This window comes from Dipodomys spectabilis, unplaced genomic scaffold (genome assembly GCF_019054845.1).
Source record: "Dipodomys spectabilis isolate Male_0828 unplaced genomic scaffold, ASM1905484v1 ptg000225l, whole genome shotgun sequence".
NCBI lineage: Eukaryota > Metazoa > Chordata > Mammalia > Rodentia > Heteromyidae > Dipodomys > Dipodomys spectabilis.
Window position 1 is genome coordinate 3,179,530 of NW_024870902.1, and position 24,742 is coordinate 3,204,271.

Genomic DNA, 24,742 nt, shown 5'->3' on the forward strand with positions numbered 1-24,742 from the left:
TTGAAGAAACAATTTTGGAATGATTAGTATTTCTTCTTTACTGTCTTTTTGAACACATATATAAAGACTGGCAATGCAAAATTCCATTTTCTTCTTAGCTAGGCTTCCAGTCTCATTCAATTTCATTGGTCTAAAAATGCTAATTTCCCTTAAGTTCTTTCTTCCCTACCTCTCTCTAGAATAGAAAAGAGTTATCCTATCTATTTATTCCAGCTGTCATGTTAAGGGTTCCCTTTGAGTCTAGATTTTTTTAAAATCTATTACTAAAGGGAAAATCTTATAACTGTCATAAATGTCAGACAAAGAAATCATATATTCAGCCTGACACTCAAGAGAATTACGCAGATACTGCACCAACCCCCCTACAAGTACCTAATGTGCACATAATGTTTGCTATTCTTGGAAAAAAAATATTTTTACAGTGCATTAAATCTAACGCTTCTTGGGCTGGGAAGGTGGCTCAGTGTTATAGTGCTTGCCTTGCATGCATGAGGCTCTGGGTTTGATTCTTCAGTACCACATAAGCAGAAAAATCCAGAAGTGGTGCTGTGGCTCAAGTGGTAGAGCACTAGCCTTGAGCTGAAGAGCTGAGGGACAGTGCCCAGGCTCAGAGTTCAGGCCTCACGACCAACACAAATAAAATAAAATAAAATAAAGCTTCCTTTTACTGACATACTGAATTTGCGCATTCAAACAATTACTTTTATGGACATATTGTATTTATCCCCTCCAACACTTACAGTTCCTTGAGCTGGCTAGTTGAAAATTTCATATCACTATATATTCATCTGAAGTCCTATATTCTGGAGGAGATTATAAACAAACATCTATCACTCCTATAAGCAGTAGAATATAGATTCTCACTATCATGCTATTGGTATTTTAGCATATTAACGGGACTAAGATTTTCTTAGGTATGTTTTCATTTTTTTTCTTTTTTATAATATCAGCATGTTTGCCAACATGTGGATATGTTCCTATTTTTGTCTTAGATAGATTTCTCCTCCTTTTCAGACTATGATCAAAGGATTCAGTAGGGATTCTTAACATTGGACCCAGTCAAGAATCTCTTCCAACTTTGGCCATCCGGGCCTACCGCCGTCTGGTTTTAGCTCGTTTGTGATTCCTTCTGCTATTCTACATGATTGGCAATGGTTACATGAACTTCTGGGGAGTGGTACTGGCACCATCTCCTACGGCCTTCACCATGGCCCTCTAGGCAAAGACATCAGAAGCGACTTTCAAAGAGCACCGTTTTCAAGAAGATGAATCTGATCGTCAGGCTGCGGAGAAGTTTTCGCACGTTGGTTGTGCTGCTGGTCACCTTCTGCTTGGCGAGCATTGTGGTCTCCGCTTACTTCCTCTACTCGGGCTACAAACAGGAGATCGCCCTGATCGAGACTACTGCAGGTGCGGACTGCGCTGACCTGAAAATCCTCCCTTACCGGTCAATGGAGCTGAGGACAGTCAAGCCCATCGACACCTCCAAAACCGACCCCGTTGTCCTCCTGTTCGTGGAGAGCCAATATTCTCAGCTGGGTCAGGATATCATAGCCATCTTGGAGTCCAGCCGGTTCCAGTACCACATGGTCATCGCCCCGGGCAAGGGGGACATCCCTCCCCTTACAGACCGTGGCAAAGGCAAGTACATCCTAGTGATTTATGAAAACATCCTCAAGTATGTCAGCATGGACGCGTGGAACCGAGAGCTTTTGGAGAAATACTGTGTGGAGTACAGTGTCAGTATAATTGGTTTTCATAAAGCCAACGAGAACAGCTCGCCAAGCACGCAATTAAAAGGCTTCCCATTGAACCTTTTCAATAATCTAGCACTGCAGGACTGTGTAGTTAATCCGCAGTCGCCACTGTTACATATAACCAAAGCCCCGAAGGTGGCCAAGGGGCCTCTTCCCGGCCAGGACTGGACTGTCTTCCTCTACAACCACTCTACTTACCAACCCGTGCTGCTAACCGAGTTACGGGCAGACCCATCCACAACGCTTTTGCCCAGCAAGACGCTTTATGCGACCGTCATTCAGGACCTGGGCCTCCACGACGGAATTCAGAGGGTTCTTTTTGGCAACAACTTGAACTTCTGGCTGCACAAGTTGATCTTCATCGACGCCATCTCTTTCCTGTCGGGGAAGAGGCTGGCCTTGTCCTTGGATAGGTACATCCTGGTGGACATTGATGACATATTTGTGGGGAAGGAGGGCACGAGGATGAATGTGAAAGATGTGAAGGTAAGATTTCTCCATAACGCTATTTAGAGTTCACTAACCTTGGGGGGTATTGGCAAAACAGGATTTTGGATATTTAAGATATTCCTAATCACTGATTTTTTTAAGGTTATGGTATGTATAAAGTAAAACATACTACTTTAGTTTACAAAGAATTCAATGAATTCTTAATTACTGCATATACATACACATACACACATGCACACATATGCCTGTCTTCAGTAGGGTACCAAGTTAAAATACCCCACAAAGTAATTAAAGTTATTATCCTTATGTCTTGCCATGGTTTGCCTATCCCAGAAAACCCGTTAGCATAGCCTCTCTATATGTTTTAATATGTGTGCCAGTGAGCATAATGTAGTCATCAAACTCTACTTCTGACCTGATCACCTTGCCAATATTGGAATTGATCACGGAGGTTAAGATAGAAGATGGAGACATCACCCAGGAACCTTCTGGAACTGGAAGTATAGTATTGTTTGGATCAAATAGCCATTCACTAGTACATATAGCTACTGACAAAAAAATTTTAGAGGAATTTGACTTTAAAACTCCCATTCCTTTCTGTTAATCTATCATATTACTTTGGATAACACAACACTGTTACTGCCATCACTTCTAGATTATGCCTAGTAGAGTATACAAAACATTCATCCTGTGCTCTTTTAGAACAAGGAAAAGCCAAATATGGAGCTGGGCAGGGAAGTGCATGCCTTTAGTCCTCGCTAGTTGAGAGACTGAACTAAGAAGAGCAACTGAGCCCATGAGTTCAGTGCCAACCTAGATAATCTAGGCAGGTCGAATTTAAAAGATAAGTAAATACAAAGAAAGAAAGACAGGGAAAAGAAAAACCTAATAATGATGCCCACGAATAAATAGATAATTCTGCCAAAGTGAGAATAATTCTGTTTAGAACTGCAGTTTGATGCTCTCCTATGCTCTTTCACTTGTGTTCATGTTCATTCCAGGCACAAAGAATTATAGCAAAAATAAACAGGAATAATAGGACACAAATTAGAATCATAAAAGCAACAAAGATTATTGTGGTCTTATTATCTTTTTAAATCTTCTGTTATTAAGCTGTTTATCTTCCAGAGATGAAACTTGGGTGCTACTTCAAAATAATAGCTTTCCCCCTGCCTATTGAAACTTGATAATCATTGTAGGATGTCCATGATTGAAGCTAGTGAATTAAATTCATTTTTAAAGAATCTCCAGAATACAGGTGGACCAGTGAACTCTATGCTCCATGAGCCACGGACTGAGGCTTTGTTTCAATATGATGAAAATTTTCTGAGTGTTGGTACCCTGTATGATCCTGTAGAAAGAAAAGGTTTTCTCATTTCAACCTAAGGGAAGATATGAATTTTATGAGTCTTTATTATGTTAAGTACATTTGACTTGCTCAAATTTAGCTATGTCACTTACTCCTCATAGACAAACTAGTCTATTCACTAGTATTCATAAACTATTCCAAGATCAATGATAGCTTTTGAACTTACAGAACCCCAAACAAAATAAGTGAATAAAGAAACTTAACAAATGCTTGAGAAAGGCACAAATAGAGAGACTCAGAGAGGTTGTGTATATATATATAAATATGTGTTAGGGTGCATACTGCATGGATATAACATGTGTGTTATATACTGTATGTCATGTGTTATATGTACAATGCATGTACAAAACATGCATGTTATATTCCATTTGTTATGTATTTTATGTTTATTGTACTTATATATCGTATGTGTTACATACTATGTTGTGCAATGTTCAATGGTATACTTACACATAGGTAATTTAACTCTCACTTTGAACAATATTCTCTTTTCTGTACTGTTGTTTTTATGAGTTCCTCCTCAGAGACGATTTATTTATTTTCATTTTTTAACTCACATAAAATAATAGGTAGTTATTAGACAGGTGCCATTGGCTCATGCCTGTAATCCTAGCTACTCAGGAGTCTGAGATCTGAGGATTGTGGTTCAAAAGCAGCCTGGGTAGGAAAGCCCATGAGACTCCGATCTCCAATTAAGTGGAGCTATGGCTCAAATGGTAGAGCACTAGCCTGGAGCACAGAACCTGGTCACTGCTCAAGCCTTGAGTTCAAGCCCCAGACCAATACAAAAAAATTGTATGTATTTATTATATACATACACTTCTCCCTATATGCATTCTTATATGTGATGTATTTTTAAAGCATGTACGCATGCTTTAAAATATGACAAAGTAAACAGGACTCGAGAAACAAAGGACTGCCACTCATTTTGTCATATCATTACTCAATGATTCCATGTTATTGACCACATATATATGGCATATATATGCACACAACGGAAGGAAGCTAGGAGGAGGACACAGAATCAGTGGGAAACGGGAAAACATACAACAGATAGGCCCATCAGCTGCTTTGGACATGGAAGAAAATGAACTAAGCAACCCAAAGACAGTGATGGGGAGGGAGGGAATGAGAAGGAAAGAGGAAACAGCTTACACTAAGCAAAAGGAAAGAAATGTAAATATCACCTGATGTGCAAGAAATAATTGTATTGTCAAAACTCATAGAATTCACAAACTTTATAGACCATGATAATGACAACATGCCTTGTGAAGGTTAAAGTGTGTTTGTGACTTTAAGTATCACTATTCCACAATACTGTGAAACATGTGAAAATTATGTAATCCCCTAATCTCAATTTAAAAAAGAAGTAGAAAAGTGAGAGAAGGGATGGGTTAGGAGCAAGGAATGACAATGTTATTAGACACTTTGTATTCATATACTGTTTTGTAGAATGAGAACTTCTTTGTACAATCACTTAAAGATAATAAAAAAATTAAAAAATAAAGCATGTATACATTCTGGAAAATTTACCATGACAGATGTGTACATTCACATACTTACCTTTTTTGTGTGTGCTGGTAATGAATGTGGTGCTCTCCTTTATCTCTTTTTTACTCAATGCTAGTGCTCTCTTATTTGAAGTTCCACTTGTCGCTGTTTGCTTGGTTACTGGAGATAAGAGTCTCCCTGACTTTTCTGCTCAAGCTGGCCTTGAACCACAATCCTCAGATCTCAAACACCTGAGTAGCTAGGATTACAGATGTGAGACATTGCACCCAGCAACCTATTTATCTTTGTTTTGTTGGAAAGCATATATAAAATTCATCCTGTTACTATTTTTCCAACAGCGTAACATATTTCTATTAACCAGAGATACCATGTTATACAACACATCTGGTGAAATCTGTTTTTGCTAACTAAGTGATCTATTGAATCTTTCTTTCCTAACTGAAATTTCAGTTTGCTTTTTTCTTCACACCTCACGAACACTGGGTAACCATCATCTTTGTTGATAATAATCATTCTTACATGTCTGAAGTAAAATGAAATCTCTTTTTGTGGTCTGGGTTAGTATTTTCCTGATGATTAGTGTTCTCCTTGACAAATTAGTTTAGCAATTGTTGCTAATAATTTTGTTTTTGAACTTCCTTACTAGGCTATACAGTTTATATTCCACCAATCCATTATATCCTCTGAATTTGATTACATACTTGTTCTTACCAGAAAATTGTATACTTTTATATGTTCTTTCAGTTGTTAAGAAAACTTTTCTTTCAACCAGAAGAACTCTCTTAAACATTTCTGTATGATGTCTAGTGGTGATGAACTTCTTTGGCTTTTGCTTATCTGAGAAATTTTGCAGGATAGTTTAGAAAGTCCTTTCACCTTGCATTTTCCTTTGATGCATAAAATATTTTATCTCTCTCTTTTTCCCATTCTATATGGTTTCTACTGAAATATCCACTTTAAGCCTTATTAGAAATCTGTTAAATGCAAAATTCTTTTAAATTGGTTCTTTCAGTAAAATTCTGTTGTTTCCTTTCATGTTTGGCATTTGGTTTATAATACATCTTGTTATCAGCTTGTTTGAATGTAATTTGTTTAGAGACCTTCATACTTCTTATTCCTTGATGTTTACCTTTTTCCATATTTGATAAGCTTCTGAATTATGTCTTTATTTAATTATGTACCTCTTCCTATTTTCCCTCCTTAAACTCTGATGAAGTTAGTCTTCAACTTATAATAGTCTACTTTACAATAGTGTAAATGTGTAACACCATTCTGATTTCCATTATCAATTTAGTATTGATCAATTATGTTAAGTACTCAACATTTAATTCTAAAATAGTCTTTGCATTACATGACTTTGCCCAATTTTAGAATAATTTGCTTTGAGCATGTTTAAGCAAGGCTAGGCTAAGTTCCAATGTTTAATATTTAAGTTCTCTATAACAAATGTATTTTTGATCTGTGGTATTTTCAACTTACCTGGATTAATTGGTATCTAACCTCAGGGTAAGTCTAGGAGCATATGGGAGTCAAATGTTTCCCTCAGAGCTATTGCCAAAAAGTATGAAAAACTTGATTTAAACTGAAGACTGTTCACACCTTGGGTTGCTTATAAATCATTAGAAAATATTGATTTTTCAGGGATAAAAATTCTAGTCATCCCCTATTGCTTTCGCATTAGTTTCATTTCTAACTTTTTTGGATAAAAATGCTCTGTTGTTAAGGAATTTCAAGTTTTCTGCAGGAAAGTTCTGGGTAATCTCATGTTTTTCATCCTTGTGTTTCTTTTCTATGAGTGCAACATTTATTCCTTGATTAGTAGTTGAGACTATATACATCCTCCTTAAAGCCAGCATTAATATTTTTTAGCATGAGAGTGTGTGTTTATTGATACTTTATTGTATGAAAATAGAGAATACAAATGGTATGCTCCTCAATACATCAGGTGTGTTTTCCATTGTTATGGATGAAAGTTTTTCATTATGTATGTGATTGCATTCCCTTCTGCATGCTTTATGTGACTGTTAACATTTACCCATACGTACAGATGAAGCCTGGGTCTGCAATGCCACTGTAACCTGTGAAGATGTGTACACACACAGTGCCATATTTTCCTTTTCTGCCCAATGTCCTAGTTTGAGAAAGAAATTCTATATCGTAGCATTAAAATAAAAGAAGTTAACTGTGTGCTTTTGGCTCAAGCCTGTAATCCTAGCTACTCAGGAGGCTGAGAACTGAGGGTTGAGATTCAAAGCCAGCCCAGGGAAATAGTCCCCATGAGACTCTCATATCCAATTAACCACTCAAAAACTGGAAGTAGAACTGTGGGTCAGAGTGGTAGAGCACTAACCTTGAGCAAAATGAGCTCAGGGACAGCACCCAGGACCTAAGTTTAAGCCCCACAACCAGAATTTTATATATATATATATATAAATAATTTTACCTAAGCATGGTTGTCTCACACCTATAATTCTAGCTACACAAGAATCTGAGACCTGAGGATCTTGGTTTGAGTCTTGGGCAGGGAAATCTATGAAAATTCTTATTTCTAATCAGTCACCAGAAAGATGTGGCTCAAGATGTACAGTGCTAGCTATGAGTAAAAGGTAACTGACAATACCCAGACCCTCAGTTCAAACCCCAGTTAAAAAGTAATGAATAAATAATATTAAAGCATTCAATGATATGACTAGTATATGAGGGTCTTTTGTTTTGTTTTTGTTGTTGTTAACTATTTTGTTCCAGTCCTGGGTCTTGAACTCAGGGGCTAGACACTGTCCCTGAGCTTCTTTTACTCTAGATTAGCACTCTACCACTTGAACCACAGCTCCATTTCTGTCTCTTTTGGTGGTTTAGTGGAGATAAGTTGCACAGACTTATGCCTAAGACAGAATCTTTCTTTTTATAAGACCTGCAAGTTGCCCAGTCATTTTCTTATTTTATTTACTGTATTTATTTTATTATTGACCTCAAGATATGAGAGAAAGATCATGCATGTATAATAACATCTAGAAACTAATCCTTACCTTAAAATGGAAGAAATATTAGAAATGGATGAAGGCAGAAAGATCCCCATCGATAGCCAGCTACCTTCCACACATGTGAAGTTCATGTATGAACACGACTACTTTACGTTTTCCAAAATGGGGGATGCCTATGAACACACTGAACCTCTTGTTCTCCTGTTCAAGAACCATCTCCTACTTGCATAGAAGCCTTAATGAAATATGTGCTATGGCCTCCTCCAAACTAACAATTGATCAATAATACATTGCTAGGGAACATTAATTTTTTTTAAATTTCTAAATTGCAAAAAAACCTACTTTTTAACCATATAACTTGTAGGGGAAGACAGGATGAGAAAACTGGGAGAGAGCAATAAAAAGATGGCAATGTCTAAAAAGAAATGTACTCATTTCTTGACTTATGTTACTGTTTCCCCTCTGTACATCACTTTTATAATAACATAAACATATTTTAAAAAGTATTACACACGCCAGAGGAAGAAAATAATAAACCAAAAAGAATATCTATCTTTCGTCCTGGTCTTAGCATTTAACTCCTTTTCAATATGAATTGTTTCTGATGGGTTATTCCTCCTCTGTGGGTCTTCAAATCCACCTGTTTTCTCTGCTTCTATGCTTTGGACAAATGCTTACTATATTCATTTTGAAAGCTATATTGAATAGTACAGTCATAATTAGTAGAGGCTTGTGGGCTTGAACTCTGGGCACCATCCCTGAGTTCTTCAGCTCAAGGTTAGAACTCTACCATTTTTAGTTACAGCCCTACTTGCAGTTTCCTGGTGGTTAATTGGTGATAAAAGTTTCTCAGACATTCCTACCTGGGCTGGCTTTGAACTGTGATCCTCAGATCTCAGCCTCCTGAGTAGCTAGGTTTACAGGGGTGAGCCACTAGCGCTTGTCTGAGAGATATTTCTTAATGGGTAGCAAAATGCAATTAAGAAGGGTAAGTTCCAGTTTGTTACAGTGAGGAGACTATCGTATACAATGAATTATTATATATTTTATGACCAACTAGCAAAGAGAAACCCTGATGCTCCAAACACAAATGCATAATAGGAAGGTGGAAAGGCTAATTTTATTAATATAATTATTACACATTTTACATATTCATTGGAACATTTCACAATACCTATAAACCAATCATATGTTATTTGAGAAGACAAACAGCCAAAAGCATGACTCACTCTTATTTATTATTTTTTATTGTTATTATAGAGGTGATTGTTATTATAGAGGTATTGCAACTATACAAGTTAAGTAATGAGTACATTTCTTTTCATACAGTGTCTTCTGATCCCTCTTTCTCTCCCAACTCCTCCCTCCCATCTCCAACCATGAGTTGTGTAGTTCACTTCCATCAATAGCCAGTGAGCTCCACTGATGCACTTTTCCCCCTTTCTGTCTCCAGATCTATATCCTCCCTTCAATCATTCCAAAGATAGCAACACAATTACACCATACATAAGGTAAAGAAGACAGAATCATCAAAAACTAAAAATCAAAAGGTAATCAGCCAAAAAGAAAAAGATGTTTCTTGTTTCCATATCTTGTAGTTCATTTCAATATGCATATTATTTTATATAAATATGAAAAGGAACTTAAACATTGTATTTCTCTCCTAAGACTAGCCCCTTTTGGTCTCACTCTGTTAATATCTAGAATCCTGTATAATTCATCATATCCAAGTGCATTTTAGATAAAATTCAGCATTCACTCTTGCAATCTCAGCTGCTCAGGAGGCAAAGATCCAAAGGCGGTGGTCCTAGGCCATACCAGGCAAAATGCTGGCAAGACCCGGTCTTTATCAGGAACCTGGAAGATATGGTACACACCTGTGAACCCAGCTATGTGGAAGTTCACAGATAGGAAGATTTTGGTCTGAGGCTGGCTTCTGGCAAAAATGTGAGACTACCTGAAAAATAACTATACACAGGTTTTAGGTTTTGCTAGGTCATTATGTTGTATAGGTTGACTTTTATTCTGGAGAAGATGGTGTGCCATTTGTTTGCTAAAGTTTTTTAAGCTAGAAAGTGACATCTTGGAAATTAAGATGGAAGGAAGTCCTGTTTGAACCACAGACATATTTTATAAGGATGTAGTTAGGGAATCTTAATTTTATATTTAGTTATATATATATATATAACCATATATAGTTATAGAATCATATTATTACATAATTGTATAAGCATATTAGTGGTAACTTTTTAGAATATGGTATTTAGCATATTAATGTTGCTAAGCAATCTGCTAATCATATACAGGCACACAACACTAACTGGTAACATTTTGTACATTTCTGAATGAATAAAATGATGAAGCTTGGCATTATTAAGAAACTTGAAGAGAATCTGACTAATAAGTAGCAGCACAAGAAATAAACACAGAATTCTGAGTCTTGACTATCAAGCTTTATTTTAGAGAATGCAAGTTAGAGTTTGAGCTGACCTTGAACATATATATTAACCTTTTGAACTCTCAGATAATAGAAATCTATAATACCTATGGGAAAGCCACCCAAGTTGTAGTTGTGTATGAGAAAGAGACCAAGAGGGAGAGAGATAGAAAGAGAGAGAAACAGAGAGAGAGTCAGAGACAGAGACAGAGAGACAGAGAGAGTTGAAGCATGTAGTCTGGACCAGGGCACAATCATTTAGCTTTCTTGATCAAAGCTGGCACTCTACTACTTCAACTATACTTCCACTTCCAGCATATTGATGGTCAATTGTAGATAAGAGTCTCATGTACTTTCCTGCCTTTGAACAGAGATCTTCAAACTCAGCCTCCTGAGTAACTAGGATTACAGGGGTGAGCAGCCATCAACCAACAAGTTACACTACTCTGATGACCAGCTAAGAGGAAAAGAATGAAAAGGGGTTCAGACAGTGCAGCCACTAATGTAAAGACCATCAGAGCACTGTGGCAGTCAAGAGGAACCAAAGAAAGTGGGATTCCACAGGATCAGTATTGATTTTAGCTTGAGTGTGTTCATTGATCAGTGCAGAAATGGGTGGACTCAAGGTACTGGAAAGACTGCAGGTTCAATTTGAGGAGCTGATGAATTTTTTAAATTTTATTTTATTGTAAAGATGCTGTACAGAGGGGTTACAGTTTCATGAGTAAGGCAATGAGTACATTACTTGTCCATCATTGTTACCCCCTCCCTCTTGTTGTCCCACTATACATTCCCTTCCCCACCTCCCCCACTCCTCCCTGCTCCCCTCCTTCCCCCCCTCGCCTGAAGTTGTAAAGTTTTTTTTCCAATATACTGTCCTGTGGGTATCATTGTTGCAATGGGTCATTCTGTGTCCTTGTTTCACTGTTTTGTTATTCCCCTTCCCCTCCCCAGATTAGACAAATGTATATACAAGATGCAGGGTAGGTACCAAAATCAAGTACAGTGACAACAGTAGGATAAGCTTATCAGATGAGCTGAAGAGCTCAAAAGCTATGTACATGTACATATGACCACATAAGATGATGCTAAGTGAAATGAACCCCAAGATATGGACACAAGACGTCTGTGTTTGTTGTTGTTGTTTTAAATATACTATATGATTTTTTTTGTTTCTTTTGTATGTTCTTCCCCCTATGGTATGTCCCCTGTTGTCACTGAGCTGATGATTTTTTTGTCGGTCGTGGGGCTTGAACTCTGGGCTTGGGCACTGTCCTTGCGCTCTTCAGCTCAAGGTGACCACTCTACTGCTTGAGCCACAGCACCACTTCCGGTTTTCTAGCGGTTTATTGGAGATAAGAGTCTCACGAACTTTCCTGCCTCGGCTGGTTTTGAACCGAGATCCTCAGACCTCGGCCTCCTGAGTAGCTAGGATTACAGGCGTGAGCCACCGGCGCCCGGCCTCAGCTGATGATTTTTAAAGTAGTGTCAAGTCTATTTAATATGGGACATTCCTATTTGGGATTTTAAAGAGAAAAATTCAGGTATTTCTTACACTGTAGGGGTAGCACCCTGTTTGATAATACTTGCAATCGTGGTGATCATCACTAAAGTGCAAAAGAACCAAGTAAAAAATCAACACAGGTCAAATGAAGCAATTAGGGTGTCATAATAAATTCCTGGTAAGTTGGCTTCATCATGAGGTAAATTTTTACCATGTACAGCCTTTGTAAATCTTTCCTTGGTAACAAGGAAGAAATCATGAGAAAAGTCAATATGTACTTGAAGTTCTCAGAGAATAATTAAAGAGAAAGCTTGTGTAGGAACAGTGCAGTGTTCACCAAACAGAAGGCACAATGATTCAGATGGAATTTAGTATTTTGAATTCAGATTTCTTTCTTATTTCTGTCGCTGTGAATAAAAATTTCCATATAGCCCCCTCTACTGTAAAATGAACCAATTAATATCATCCCATGACTATCCCCCGAATTGAGGAGTGTTGCATCCTCCTTATGTATCAAAAGATCAAGAAAACTAAACCCTCCCAATAAGGATGCTCAGATATTATGGTAATCAGCAAGCATTCTATTTAAGTTTCATGTTTCTTTTCTTGATGACAGTGCTCTTTATAAGCATGTCTAGTTGTTGTTGTTGTTGTTGTTGCTGTTGTTATTGTTAGAAACAAGGGCTTTACAAGTTTGTTTTTATTTAAATCTCTTTCCTAGCCAGGCACTAATGGCTCATAGCTGTAATTATAGCTACTCAAAGAGACTGAAATTTGAGGATCAAGGTACAAAGTCAGTTTGGGACAAATCTGAGAGACTCCTACTTCCAATTACCAGCAAGAAGCTGGCAGAGCAAGAGAGGCTCAAGTAGTAGAGTTTCAGCCTTGGGCAGAAAGACAAACAGGAACAGCAGGCCCTGAGTTCAAGCCCCAGTCGTGGTAAATCTGTATCTTGGGTCTCCACCAATGATTCCTATTTTTTAATTATTTTTTATTTTATTTTGTGTTTGGCCTTTGCTGATCTGAGGATCTGATTTCCATGAGAAGCACAAGTTCTGGCACATAGTGACATCACTGGCTCTGAAAAACAAGCCCAGTGCCAAATGAGGATTTGGTGCTCAGAATAACTTCATATTTTGATGTGCCAATGGATTTCAATTTAAAGACAGGGCAGTCCCTGAATTCCTTTGTACTCAAAACAAGATCTAACACTAATATTAATGCTCACTGTGGTTAGTTTACTGTATAATTATCTAGCAAAGGGAAATCTCTTGAAATCAGGAGAAGAACTCCATTAAAGTCCATGAGATCCCTTTTATTTCTCAAGTTGTAGTAATTGTCGCCATGGGAAAGAGAAAATATTTCAAAGCATTTTGATATGTATATTAATAAAAAAAACAGCCAAGCTGTCTAAGTCTCAGCAAGGTAGAAAAGTAACCCCTTATTAGAGCACTTAAATCTTAGAAAAAATGCTGTAAATCCCATGAGACTATCTATGAAGATATTTTCTGATAGGTTTCTTCTTTATTGTCATCTCCATGATTATGTTAAGCGTAATTAATGAATTAATTAGACAATTAATTGACACAATATAATGAGCCTTCTCACTTAAAGCCCTTGTCTGTGTGTTGATAACTATCAGGATACCACAAAAAATACGTTATATCTAAAGAATGATTAAAGAGAGAGACAACCAAAACCAAACAAAATACATCTTTTATATTTCTGGTAGAAATATATGGTGTGTTTGAATAAATTACATTCTATAAAATTGCATCTTGGTTATATAATCTTGAGGGAGCTAGAATCTATTATCATTATTATCATTCAGAAAAAAAGTTAAAAGGCTAAAGCAACCATGGACATTCATTCATCTAGTCATTATGTGTGTCTAGCCTGAACTACTCTTTAGCTCATTGCTAGAACTACCCATTTCTAACCAGCTTTTTCCCTTCAAATAACCAAAATTCTCTCAGATGTATTTCTTCATCATCATAGTTCTTTGTTACATTTGATACAGTCTAAAGAGTATATTTAACATATATTCTACAGGAACCATGGAAGGATGGGGTGAGAATGTTGAAAGGGGTAAAATTTATCAAGCTGTATTCATAAAATGCTTTGTTAAAGGACAACTCCTTTGTACAATGTGATATATATATATATATATATATATATATATATATGTATATATAATGGAATTCTATGCCTCCATCAGAAAGAATGTCATTGCCCCATTTGTTAGGAAATGGAAAGATTTGGAAAAAATTATATTAAGTGAAGTAAGCCAGACCCAAAGAAACATAGGTCACATAGTTTCCTTTATTTGCAATAACTAATAAAACTAGTATATGTCTAGGATAATCTTACCAGACAAGCAGAAAAGGTCAAAAGCTATGTATATATGACTATATAAGATGATGCTAAGGGACACAAGATGTTTTTTTCTTTGTTGCTGTTGTTTTTAATGTACTATGGGATTATTTTTGTTTCTTTGGTATGTTCCTCCCCTATGGTATGACCTCTGTTTTCACTATATTTGATTCCAGTGCTCTGTACCTTGTATAAACATTTTTCTTATTTGGGGAAGGGGAAGGGAAATAGCAAAATGGTGAAACAAGGATATAGGTTGACCCATAATTAACTATGAGGTGTACAAGACACTGTATTGAAAACAAACTTTACAATTCTGGAGGGTGGAGGGAGGAGTTGGAGGGGGGGGGAGGGAAGGGATAGTAGGGGAAAAACAAAGGAGGAGGTAACAATGCTTGATAGGAAATGTTCTCATTACCTTACTCATATAACTGTAACCCCTCTTACAGTATGTTTACAATAAAAATATATGCAAAAAAATTACCAACTAGATATCACCTATCTTCACTGGACAGCAAATCAGCATCCTGGATTTTGAATGTACAAATTTGTTCATTTTTTTCTTAGTTATTTTCTGTGAAAATATTCTTAAACAGCAAGCTATTTAGCTTCTTAGATTCTTTTCAATTTGTATAAATTCCTATAATATATTAACTGAACATGTTTTTCTTTTATTGTTCTGTTTAATCTACCTTAGTTCCTTTTTGCTCTCCATTGGCATAAAATTGAATATTGTTTTTTATATTATCCTGATTATTAGTCTGAGTAGTATTATACATATTTTGCAAACACTGTACATGCTTTTCTTATTTAATTTTAGTTATTCTATTATTGATTTTGAACAATTTTTACGTTAACTACACTTAATGTCATTCATTCATTTGTTTTCTAGCCAGTTTCTAGCCAGTTCTAGGGCCTGGGTTGGAGCATTTTTTCCCTAAACTAGTGCTCTCTCGCTTGGGGGAAGGCTCCACTTCTCTTTCTTCGGTAGTTGGTGTTGAATCATAGTCCTCACCTCTCAGCCCCCTAGGTAGCTAAGATTACAAGAATGAGCCACTTGTACTCAGACAGAACTTAATGTTTTATGAGGATGTGTTTTCTGATATTTCTCTGGGTATATCAGATCCTTTTGATATCTTTTAGTGTCATCACTGATTCAGAGAAATGCTTAATTTGTACTGTGTTTGTTATTTGTGCCTTTGTTTTATATCATATGTATCTGTTTGCTTTTTAATTACTTAATTTTCTTGGTTTTGTGAGGGGGGATCTCGAGATTGATCTCCAATTTTCAATCCAAGAGCCTCAGCCTCTTGCATGTCTTCCTGTAATTGCATACATACCCTACCATACCTAGTTTTGTGGTCGTTTTCTGTTTCATCTTCTCTGGAATTTTGTATAAGTCTGGACTTTCTCTTTATTGAAAGGTACCCTAAAACTAAAATTTGATATTTGACTTGGAGATGGTTTACAATGATCACTCTTTTTGTTTCAATTGTAGTATGTTGTTTTTCACTTAAATTTCTTTTTGAGTTACTTTTTAGTTTGTATGTTTCCTGAAATTATTCAGTTGCATTTCTTGAAGTTCTTGTTTCAAGTTGATCTTAGTAGACATTATTTTATTATCAAGCATCTTTTATTTGATGAGGTCACCTTCTGGCATCTAATGATAGTCGTTTATTTTCTCTCATCTATTGTCTTAATTGATCCTTTGAGAGGTTTTGACTCAATTTTATTTGCCTTTTCCTCACCTCTCTGGCTACTGTTTTCTATTTCCACATTGCCGTATCTTTGCATATTCTTCTATAATTTTTATTTTCTTCTGATTTTCTTTTCCTGGCAATATAAAACACTTGACTAGCTCATAAATGTCAACCTTTTCCTCTAATCAAAGCATTTAGGGTCTTAAATATTCCATGGTTACAATTTTCACTAAGCACACATGTTTTTCAAAACTAATATAACTCATCCTTTTGTCACACACATTGTCTAATTGTATCATGGATTCTTTCCAACCATTAAATCAGTTACGAATGTGTTCTTAAATTTTCCTAATGTATGAAATGTTGTCAATTTTTATTCTTTAAACTTAAGTTCTAACTCAACAAGAACTCTAACTTTAGTGTACACTAAATTGTTAAAATTTGTGTGATATGAAAATATATTTTTTTTTGGGTGGGGACATAGCTTCAAGTCTCAGTTTCAGGGATCTATTTATCAACTTTGCATAATGGGCTGTTAAATCCTTCAGATTCTTTCTAAATTTTGGCCTGTTGATCTATAAATTTATATCTGTTCAATCTGTCTTGGTATCTTTTATTGAATAAAGCCAATCTTTCTGTATTTTACTAGTGCATTCAATTTGGAAAATACTTTCTTTGCCATGTAAATCTGTTTTCTTTAATTTTTAAGAAATTTAGAATTAGTATATGTACCTGGTGAATTGAGATGCTATCATTATGTAAGAACAGACTTACTTCATATCAGAAACACTTTTTTTCTCTGAATTTTTTATTTGATAAGCTTTAGTCCTTTTGCATGTTATTTTACACATATTGAATACACGTGTTATTCTCATTGTTTCTGTACCCTATGGACTTTTTGATGTCTCATACAGACAGAATACAAATGATTTTGTTGATGTTTTCTTCAATGAAATATTAAAGTGAGGTTTTTTTCCCTAGTGAATCTAACCAAATTTTCAGAACGTAATATAAAAAAGGTATACTCATTGAAAATTTCATACTGACATATGTAACTGTAATCCCTCTGTACATCACCTTGACAATAAAATTAAATTTAAAATTAATTTTAAAAAACAAATATACATTTTTTAAAAAGTGAATACTCAAAGAGATAAAAGACAACTGTCTTCTCAAAAGCCTCAATGTAATCAGTGTAATTATCCTTTCAAAGACATTTTTGGCATTTTTCTTTATAAACCAGAGAGAGTTTCTTGTTTGTTTGTTGAGATGGGAATTCTTTTCTCTCAGAATCTGAATTTTATAGAATGATATTGATTCTAAAGTTTTTAGGATGCTTCTATTATCTTTAAGTAGTTGTACAAAGAAGTTTCCTTTCAACAAAGCAATTTGTGAACACAGTATGTCTTGATCAATGTCATCCCTTTCAACATTCTCACCCACCCCTTCCAACCCATCCCTTCCCTCACCTTTCTTAATTTTTAGATTATATATTGAAATTTTGCCAAAAAAGTTTATGTATAATATGCATCTTTATCAGTATCAAGTCTTCAACATTTTCATACCACTTCTATCTATATTGCTCGTGTGTGTATGTGTGTGTGTGTTTGTGTGTGTGTGTGTGTGTGTGTTGGTCCTGATGTTTGAACTCTGGTCCTGGGCACTGTCCCTGAGCTTGTCAATGCAAGGTGAGCATGCTACCACTTGAGTCACAGCAACCCTTATGGTTTTCTGGTAGTTAATTGGAGATAAGAGTCTCAATGACTCTTTGAACCACAGCTTTCAACTGTGATCTTCAGATCTCAGCCTCCTGAGTAGCTAAGAATAAAGGTGTGAGCCACCACCAGTGCCAGGCTATATTTCTCAATTCTATGGTATATATAATGAATTCTTGACTGAATTCTCCCCCTTTATCCCCTCCACTCATCTACCCTCTCCCCTTGTTGCCACCCTCCTTTTTTGCAAGTACACATTTCCTGTGGTACTTATTTTGTTGGGCTTTGAATTCATTGTTCTAAACAATTGTACTACTTGAGCTGGTGCTAATTTTTTTTATTGTGAAAATACTGTACAGAGGGGTTACAATTACATGGGCAAGATAATGAGTACATTTCTTATCAAGCATTGTAGCCTCCTTCTTTGTTTCCCCTTCCCATCCCTTCCCAGCGTCCCCTCCGCCCCCCCAATCCTCCCTGCTCCCCCTCGCCACTAAAGTTGTAAAGTTTGTTTCGACAGAACGACTTGTACTTCTCATTGTTGCAATGGGTCCACCTGTATCCCTATTTAAACGATTTAAACTTTGTTACCCCAAATCTGACATAAGTACAATTCCTTCTGATTTTAGAAATTTTTCCTGAAGAAAACTTGATTTGGGTAGGAAAAAAATCACTGGTAATTCAAAATAATACTTGAAATATTATTTTGAGGAAAGGACTGAATCTTAGCTCCAAATTCATATCACATAATCCTACCTAAGAACTAAACCTTGTGGGGCTTATTCTCCTCATCTTCACAGCAAGACCTCATAATACCTGGCATTGGACAGTCTGCTATGAAGATTAAGTGCTATAATCCATGGAGTACACTACAAAATGTTCCCCCCAAATAGCAAGAAACTGTTAATTTCCTTGATAATGGAGAATTCAATAAAACTTTGTTTTGAGTTTTAAAATTAATTTGGCTACTATTTTTTGTTGTTGTTCTTGGTTGTGGGGTTTGAACTCTGGGCTTGGGCGCTGTCTCTCAGCTCTTCAGCTCAAGGTGAGCACTCTACCACTTGAGCCACAGCACCAGTTTTCTGGTGCCTTATTGGAGATAAGAGTCTCACAGAGTTTTCTGCCCAGCATGGCTTTGAACCTCGATCCTCAGATCTCAGCCACCTGAGTAGCTAGAATTACAGGCAGCGCCTGGCTTTGGTTACTATTTTGTATTGATTCTATTAATTCATATTTAGTGATACATTTTTGCATCTTGGACAAGTAGGACAATTTCAAATCCTTGAATTTTAATAACAAGTCTAAAGATATCACTTCTTATCACAAGGATACCACTCTATAAAGTAGAAGTGTTTCTTTACATTGCTTATAATAATGATATGGGAATATTTAATCCATCTCTAATGGTCCATTTGGTGGTGTTGCAGATAAATGCTATGAATTTCAAGGGCATCAGAATTTAGTCCATATTGTAAATGACCAAAAACACTCTATTTATTTAGATATTGAGACACAAAAACAGTTTCTGAAATCTCTGTATCAGGGTTAAAATTTTCATAGGGATTTAACTTAATATTTGCTGGTGTCAAGACATAAATATTAATTTATTTCCATTGAACTTAAATGTATGTAAATATGTCTGAAATACTTGAGGAAAGAGAAAATGTCCAGCACCTGCAATTACAAGATTTGAGGGCCATAGGAATAAGTTGTCTTTTATATTGAAGATGTAGAGAAATGTAACCGGATAGGATTTTGTGTGTATCAGAATCATTGTTAGGACAATTTCAAGAATTCATTTTAGGTGTAAGCCTTTTGGAGTTTCTTCCTTTCAGTTACTACTGAAGATACTTTAAAACTTTAAAATTAGTCATAATGGTGACTAATTTCAAGGGATTAATGGTGAATGAAAGAATTGGGACAATGTACCCAACACTTATTTTAAAAAGCAAACTTTGATGAATTGTGTGCTAACGGATTAGAGAAAGTGGGAGGAAGAGAGATCTTCTATTAAAAAGTGATTTCTTCAGAAGGACTTATAAGGAAAACGTATTGAACTTTGACTTTTGCTACTACTGATCTTTGGACTACACACATATGTGTCCAAGAGCTCCAATGCTGTTGGAGGGCCACATGAATTTTTTTGTAATTCTCACTATGGCTGGTGTGTGGCATATGTAACAGTTAACATGATGAAGGAATAGCCATAGAGGGAAGAGATCATGTGGATGTCTGAAGGAATGTGAATGGGAGTCCTTGAAGAAAAATGAAATAAAATATAATTTGTGCTTATTTTGGCTAACTTTTGACACTCTTCCCTACCCTTCTGACTATTCCTTCCAATTAACTTCTCACCCTTTCATCCTTTCCTTTCTTTTTGCTTTTGATCAGTTCTCACTCTACCATCTTATCAATGTAACTAGCAATTAGGTAATTGCCTCATTTTATTTTAATTAGGAATGATGCTGTTGTGCCTCTGTAGAGGTTATCATCAGACTAAATCATGTCTTAATATTTTTCTGTTGGGAAAATACTTTTCTATAGGATGATAGAAAGAATAGGAAGTCTTGGTTCTTGGCCTTAATAAATCTAAATTGGAGTAAGTATATGTCTATTCACCCTCCTCATCACTGTCTCATACTCATTTCTTCAATTCTATAAAGTCTTTTAATTTTTTAAAATAAAGAGCACCATTAATTTTACTCCTTTCTAAGGTCTCTTTACTAGTCTCCTTTTAAAAAGAAATAATAAAAGTTTGGAGCTCCCGTGGAGTACAATTTCACTTTGTATCACTGTAATTGGAAAAAAAGGAAATTGAAAGAGACCTTGAAATTGAAACTGGTTCTGAAAATGTTTTGTTCAGTTGTTGCATTTATCTCAAAGCAAGAGAAATCGGTTCAAAGCTTTAATGTTTCATAGAAAAGAATTTCATGGTTACCTATGTATGTCCTAGATGTAAAAATATAGATAAATAAATTGATTAGAGTAGACAAAATCAACTACATTTAAACACACCAAAGCACTGAAATTTAACAAAAACCCAAAGGATCTATATTTAAGATAGTACATTTAAAAAAGAAAAAAATACCTTATTTTCCTAGAATAACTATCACCCAAACTTAACCAGTCATCTATGATTAGCTTGAAAGCCCTTTGCACAGCAATGCAAAGCTTTCCTATATACTGTATTTCAATTGTGATGGTATTATTGAAGTTGTTCCTCCTTTCAAATGTTATCGTAGGAAGGTGCTTGATGGTAGAGTGCTTGCCTAGCATGCATGAAGCCCTGGGTTTGATTCCTCAGTACCATATAAACAGAAAAGGCTGAACATTGTTCTGTGCTTCAAGAGCTAGAGTTCTAGCTTGAGCAAAAGAAGCTCAGGGACAGTGCCCAGGCCCTGAGTTCAAGCCCCAACACTAACAAAAAAAATTCAATGACTATCCTACAAAATTAAAAAAGTAAAGGAAGAGGTAGTTGGGGAGGGTTCGGTGAGGATGTTGAAAGGGTTGATACCAATCAAGATTCATTTTATTAGTGAATTGCTTTGTTAAATGTCAACTCCTTTGTACAATTACTTAACCATAATAAAAAAATAAAAGAAAATTAAAAATAAAAGCAAATGTGATAACAAAGCCAAAGGGAAAACAGCAACAAAACTCTTACAGTATCTATTCTATATAGAGCATTACTAAGTGTGTTCCATATGCTATAAATCTTTTGATCTTCAAAATAAAAATCAAAGGTAGTTTTTCACCCCCGGTTGTACAGTAAGGGAATCAGTGGTGAGACAAACTAAAACAAGTTGTCCATCACAGAGCCAGACAGAAGCAAAGTTGTTACCTGAATTCCTATTAAATGCTAGGAAAATCCTATTAAAAACTAGTAGACTAGTTTTTTTTAAAGCTACCTTCATGGATTATGATTTTTTTTGTCGGTTGTGGGGCTTGAACTCTGGGCCTGGGTGCTGTCCCTGAGCTCTTTAGCTCAAGGCGAGCACTCTACCACTTGAGCCACAGTGCCACTTCCACATCTCAGACTTTTGGTCTTGATTCCTCCCTCCCTCCCACACTGGTCATTATGTTCCCAGATTGGTTTTTTTTAATTGTTTTTGCAAAAGTGAGGTACAGAGGAATTACAGTTACATAAGTCAGGTGTATTTTTTAATAGTGTCACCCCCACCCTCATTTTTTCTCTCTCCCAAGTTGTATAGTTCATTTCCAACATGTGTCTAGTAAATATCACTGCTGAATCAGTTCACCCTTTGTCCCACAATTTCTGTGCTCCCTTACCCACCCCACAAAAGATAAACTTACATACATAAGGTACAGAAATCAGTGAAGATGAATAGGACAAGAAAATGTGTTATATACACACAATGGAAATCTATTAATCCAACAGAGTGACATCGTACCATTCATAAGGAAATGGAAAGACTTGAATAAAATTATGTTCAATGAAGTAAGCCAGACTCAAAGGAACATTGTTTCCGTGGTTTCCCTCATTTGTTGTAACTAAAATGTGCCTATAGATATACAACTAAACACAAAGGATGATAAAAGACAAAAATCAAACTGGACATGATATATAGGACTCTATGCATTCACACAATGAAACCAAAGGTGGATATTAGTAGGAGAGAATCACAAAGGCCCAATAGCTATGTGCACATGATCTAATAAAATTATGTTTATCAAAATGAACTCTAAGAAATTGAAACATAGTTGGTTTTTATATTTTGCTTTTTTGTGTTTTTTGCCTCAGATTGGGGTATTTATATATATTTTACTATATATATTTATACATATATGTATGTGTATTTTTGTACTACATCAGATTTTTTTAAAATTTAAGTCCCAAATGATAAGATGCAACCTTTACTGTTTACTTACTGTATATTTTTGCTCTACGCATAAAATAATAAGCTAATGAAGTTTTATCTGAAGTAAAGATTTAATCTCAAAACCATTATTTGAAGAGTTAATTATTTTAAACTAGTTTATTAGAATTTAGAGCATTTTTTCACTATTAAGCCTTAATTTCTAATTTCATTTTTTTATTTATCTATATTTGGCTGGTCCTGGGTCTTGAACTCAGGGCCTGGGTACTGTCCTTCTTCAACTTTGCTCTAGGCTAGTACTCTAGTGCTTGAGTCACAGCACTACTTCTGGCTTTTTTCTGAGTATTCATTTAGAGCTAAGAGACTCATGGACTTTTCTGCCCACTCTGGCTTTGAACCATGATCCTCAGATCTCAGCCAACTGAGTAGCTAGGATTATAGTTATGAGCCATGGCACATTGACTTCCTAATTCTATTTTTAATGGTATTGGAAGTTAAAATATTTTCTGGAAAATATCCTACTTCCTACATCTTAATTATTTTGGACTCATTAAATGCTGATTCAAATACAAATAACAGGTTTTCCTATAAGTGAACCAGAAATGAATGATAAAAGTAATGTCATTAAATCAGCAAGTAGGTTGGGGAGGGGAACCTTCTTCCAAAAATCTATCTGGTTTTCTTGTATCCTGTATCTGTGTAGAAATGTTAAAGGGGGCTGCCAAGTAATTTTTGGAGTTCTGTGGTTATGCATTTCTTTAATTGAAGAGTCACTGTATGTTTTTGTTGTCACTGTTTCATTTTTTTCAATAGGAAATGAGCCAAAAATGTTTGTCTTAGAAAATAACAATTTGTGATAGATGGAAGGAAGGAAGATAGGAGATAAGTCCTCAGAGACCTGGTTCAGGCGATTGTGGTCATGAATCATGATGCCAGTAATAAGAACTTGAATGAGCCCTGTGTCTGTGAACTAGCCAGGAAAAGGAGGTTACTAAGGACCTTCAGGAGGTGAACATGAGCAGGTTTGATTTCTACATGGGCAAAGGGTAGAATGGTGAGCATCTGGAAGAAAGAGAGAGGGGAAAAGCAGTTTTATCGTTTCTAGGATTTCAAGCTCAGATGATTCAAATGTTGCCAATACGAGAGAAAAAAAATCTATTCATATATTTTTAAATCAAAATGAGGTAAGAGATGGAGATGTAATAAAGCAATTCAAGCACAAAATAGTAGATGTATGATTGTTTACAATTAAAATGAAATGAAACGTTGTTATCAAAATTAAATCTGTTCCAGGAACCAGATGACTCCTGCGCTAATTGTTCAAGAGAAGTCTAGACACAGAGAGAGGGAAGAGGAGAGAAAGGAAGAGGAGAGAAAGGAGAGAGAGAGAGAGAGAGAGAGAGAGAGAGAGAGAGAGAGAGAGAGAGAGAGAGAGAGAGAGAGAGAGAGAGAGAGAGAGAGAGAGAGAGAGAGAGAGAGAGAGAGAGAGGAGAGGAGGCACATGGGATGTCCAGTAGGGAAGAAGGTGAAGAGCAATGATATGGAGAAAGGTTACATCACAGATTGAATCAGGTAAAGGGCAGGGTGTTATGGCTTTAAGTAAACTGGAGGTTGCACCTAATGACCTAAAGAAGAACATCAGAGTAGCTTCCTCTGGAATGACTTTCAAGCAGAGTTGTGGTATGTAGAGGCAGGAAATTGGACCCACTGTGACAGATGTGAAAGATAGATTGTAGAAAGGGCACAACACAGGAACAGTTTTTTTCCCACTTCTGGTGGGGGCTTATTTGAGAGTGGCCACATTAGGTACTGGGAGGAAGACATAAATCTGAGGTATCTGAAGGACAAATCTGCTGAAGTTTTGAATTGCAGCTATGGAACAAAGAGATGGAAAGCACAAGTGAATATAATTCTGAAGTTATGTGATGAATCAAGAAAGGGTGATGGAGGATGGTCCAATGACATGGGCTCAGCCAGAGAAGCAATTCCACTATGCAAAGTGTTCCTTTTCAAGCAACTGGGGTCAGTGCAAATCAAAGCACCCTAGAGAAAATATGGGTCAAATTTCATACACACTTATTAATTAATGAAAAAGGAAAAACAAAG

General features: G+C 36.0%; 1 protein-coding gene across 1 annotated transcript in view; it reads left to right on the top strand.

Annotated features, from left to right (window-relative positions):
• Window positions 1-1,265: 1,265 nt before the first annotated feature.
• The window catches only part of Ndst4 (N-deacetylase and N-sulfotransferase 4), a 246,403-nt gene continuing 222,926 nt past the window's right edge, over window positions 1,266-24,742 (top strand). Inside the window, exon 1 of the mRNA XM_042697594.1 lies at window positions 1,266-2,243. Coding sequence (XP_042553528.1) covers window positions 1,266-2,243 — 978 coding nt within the window. The remainder of the gene's footprint in view (window positions 2,244-24,742) is intronic.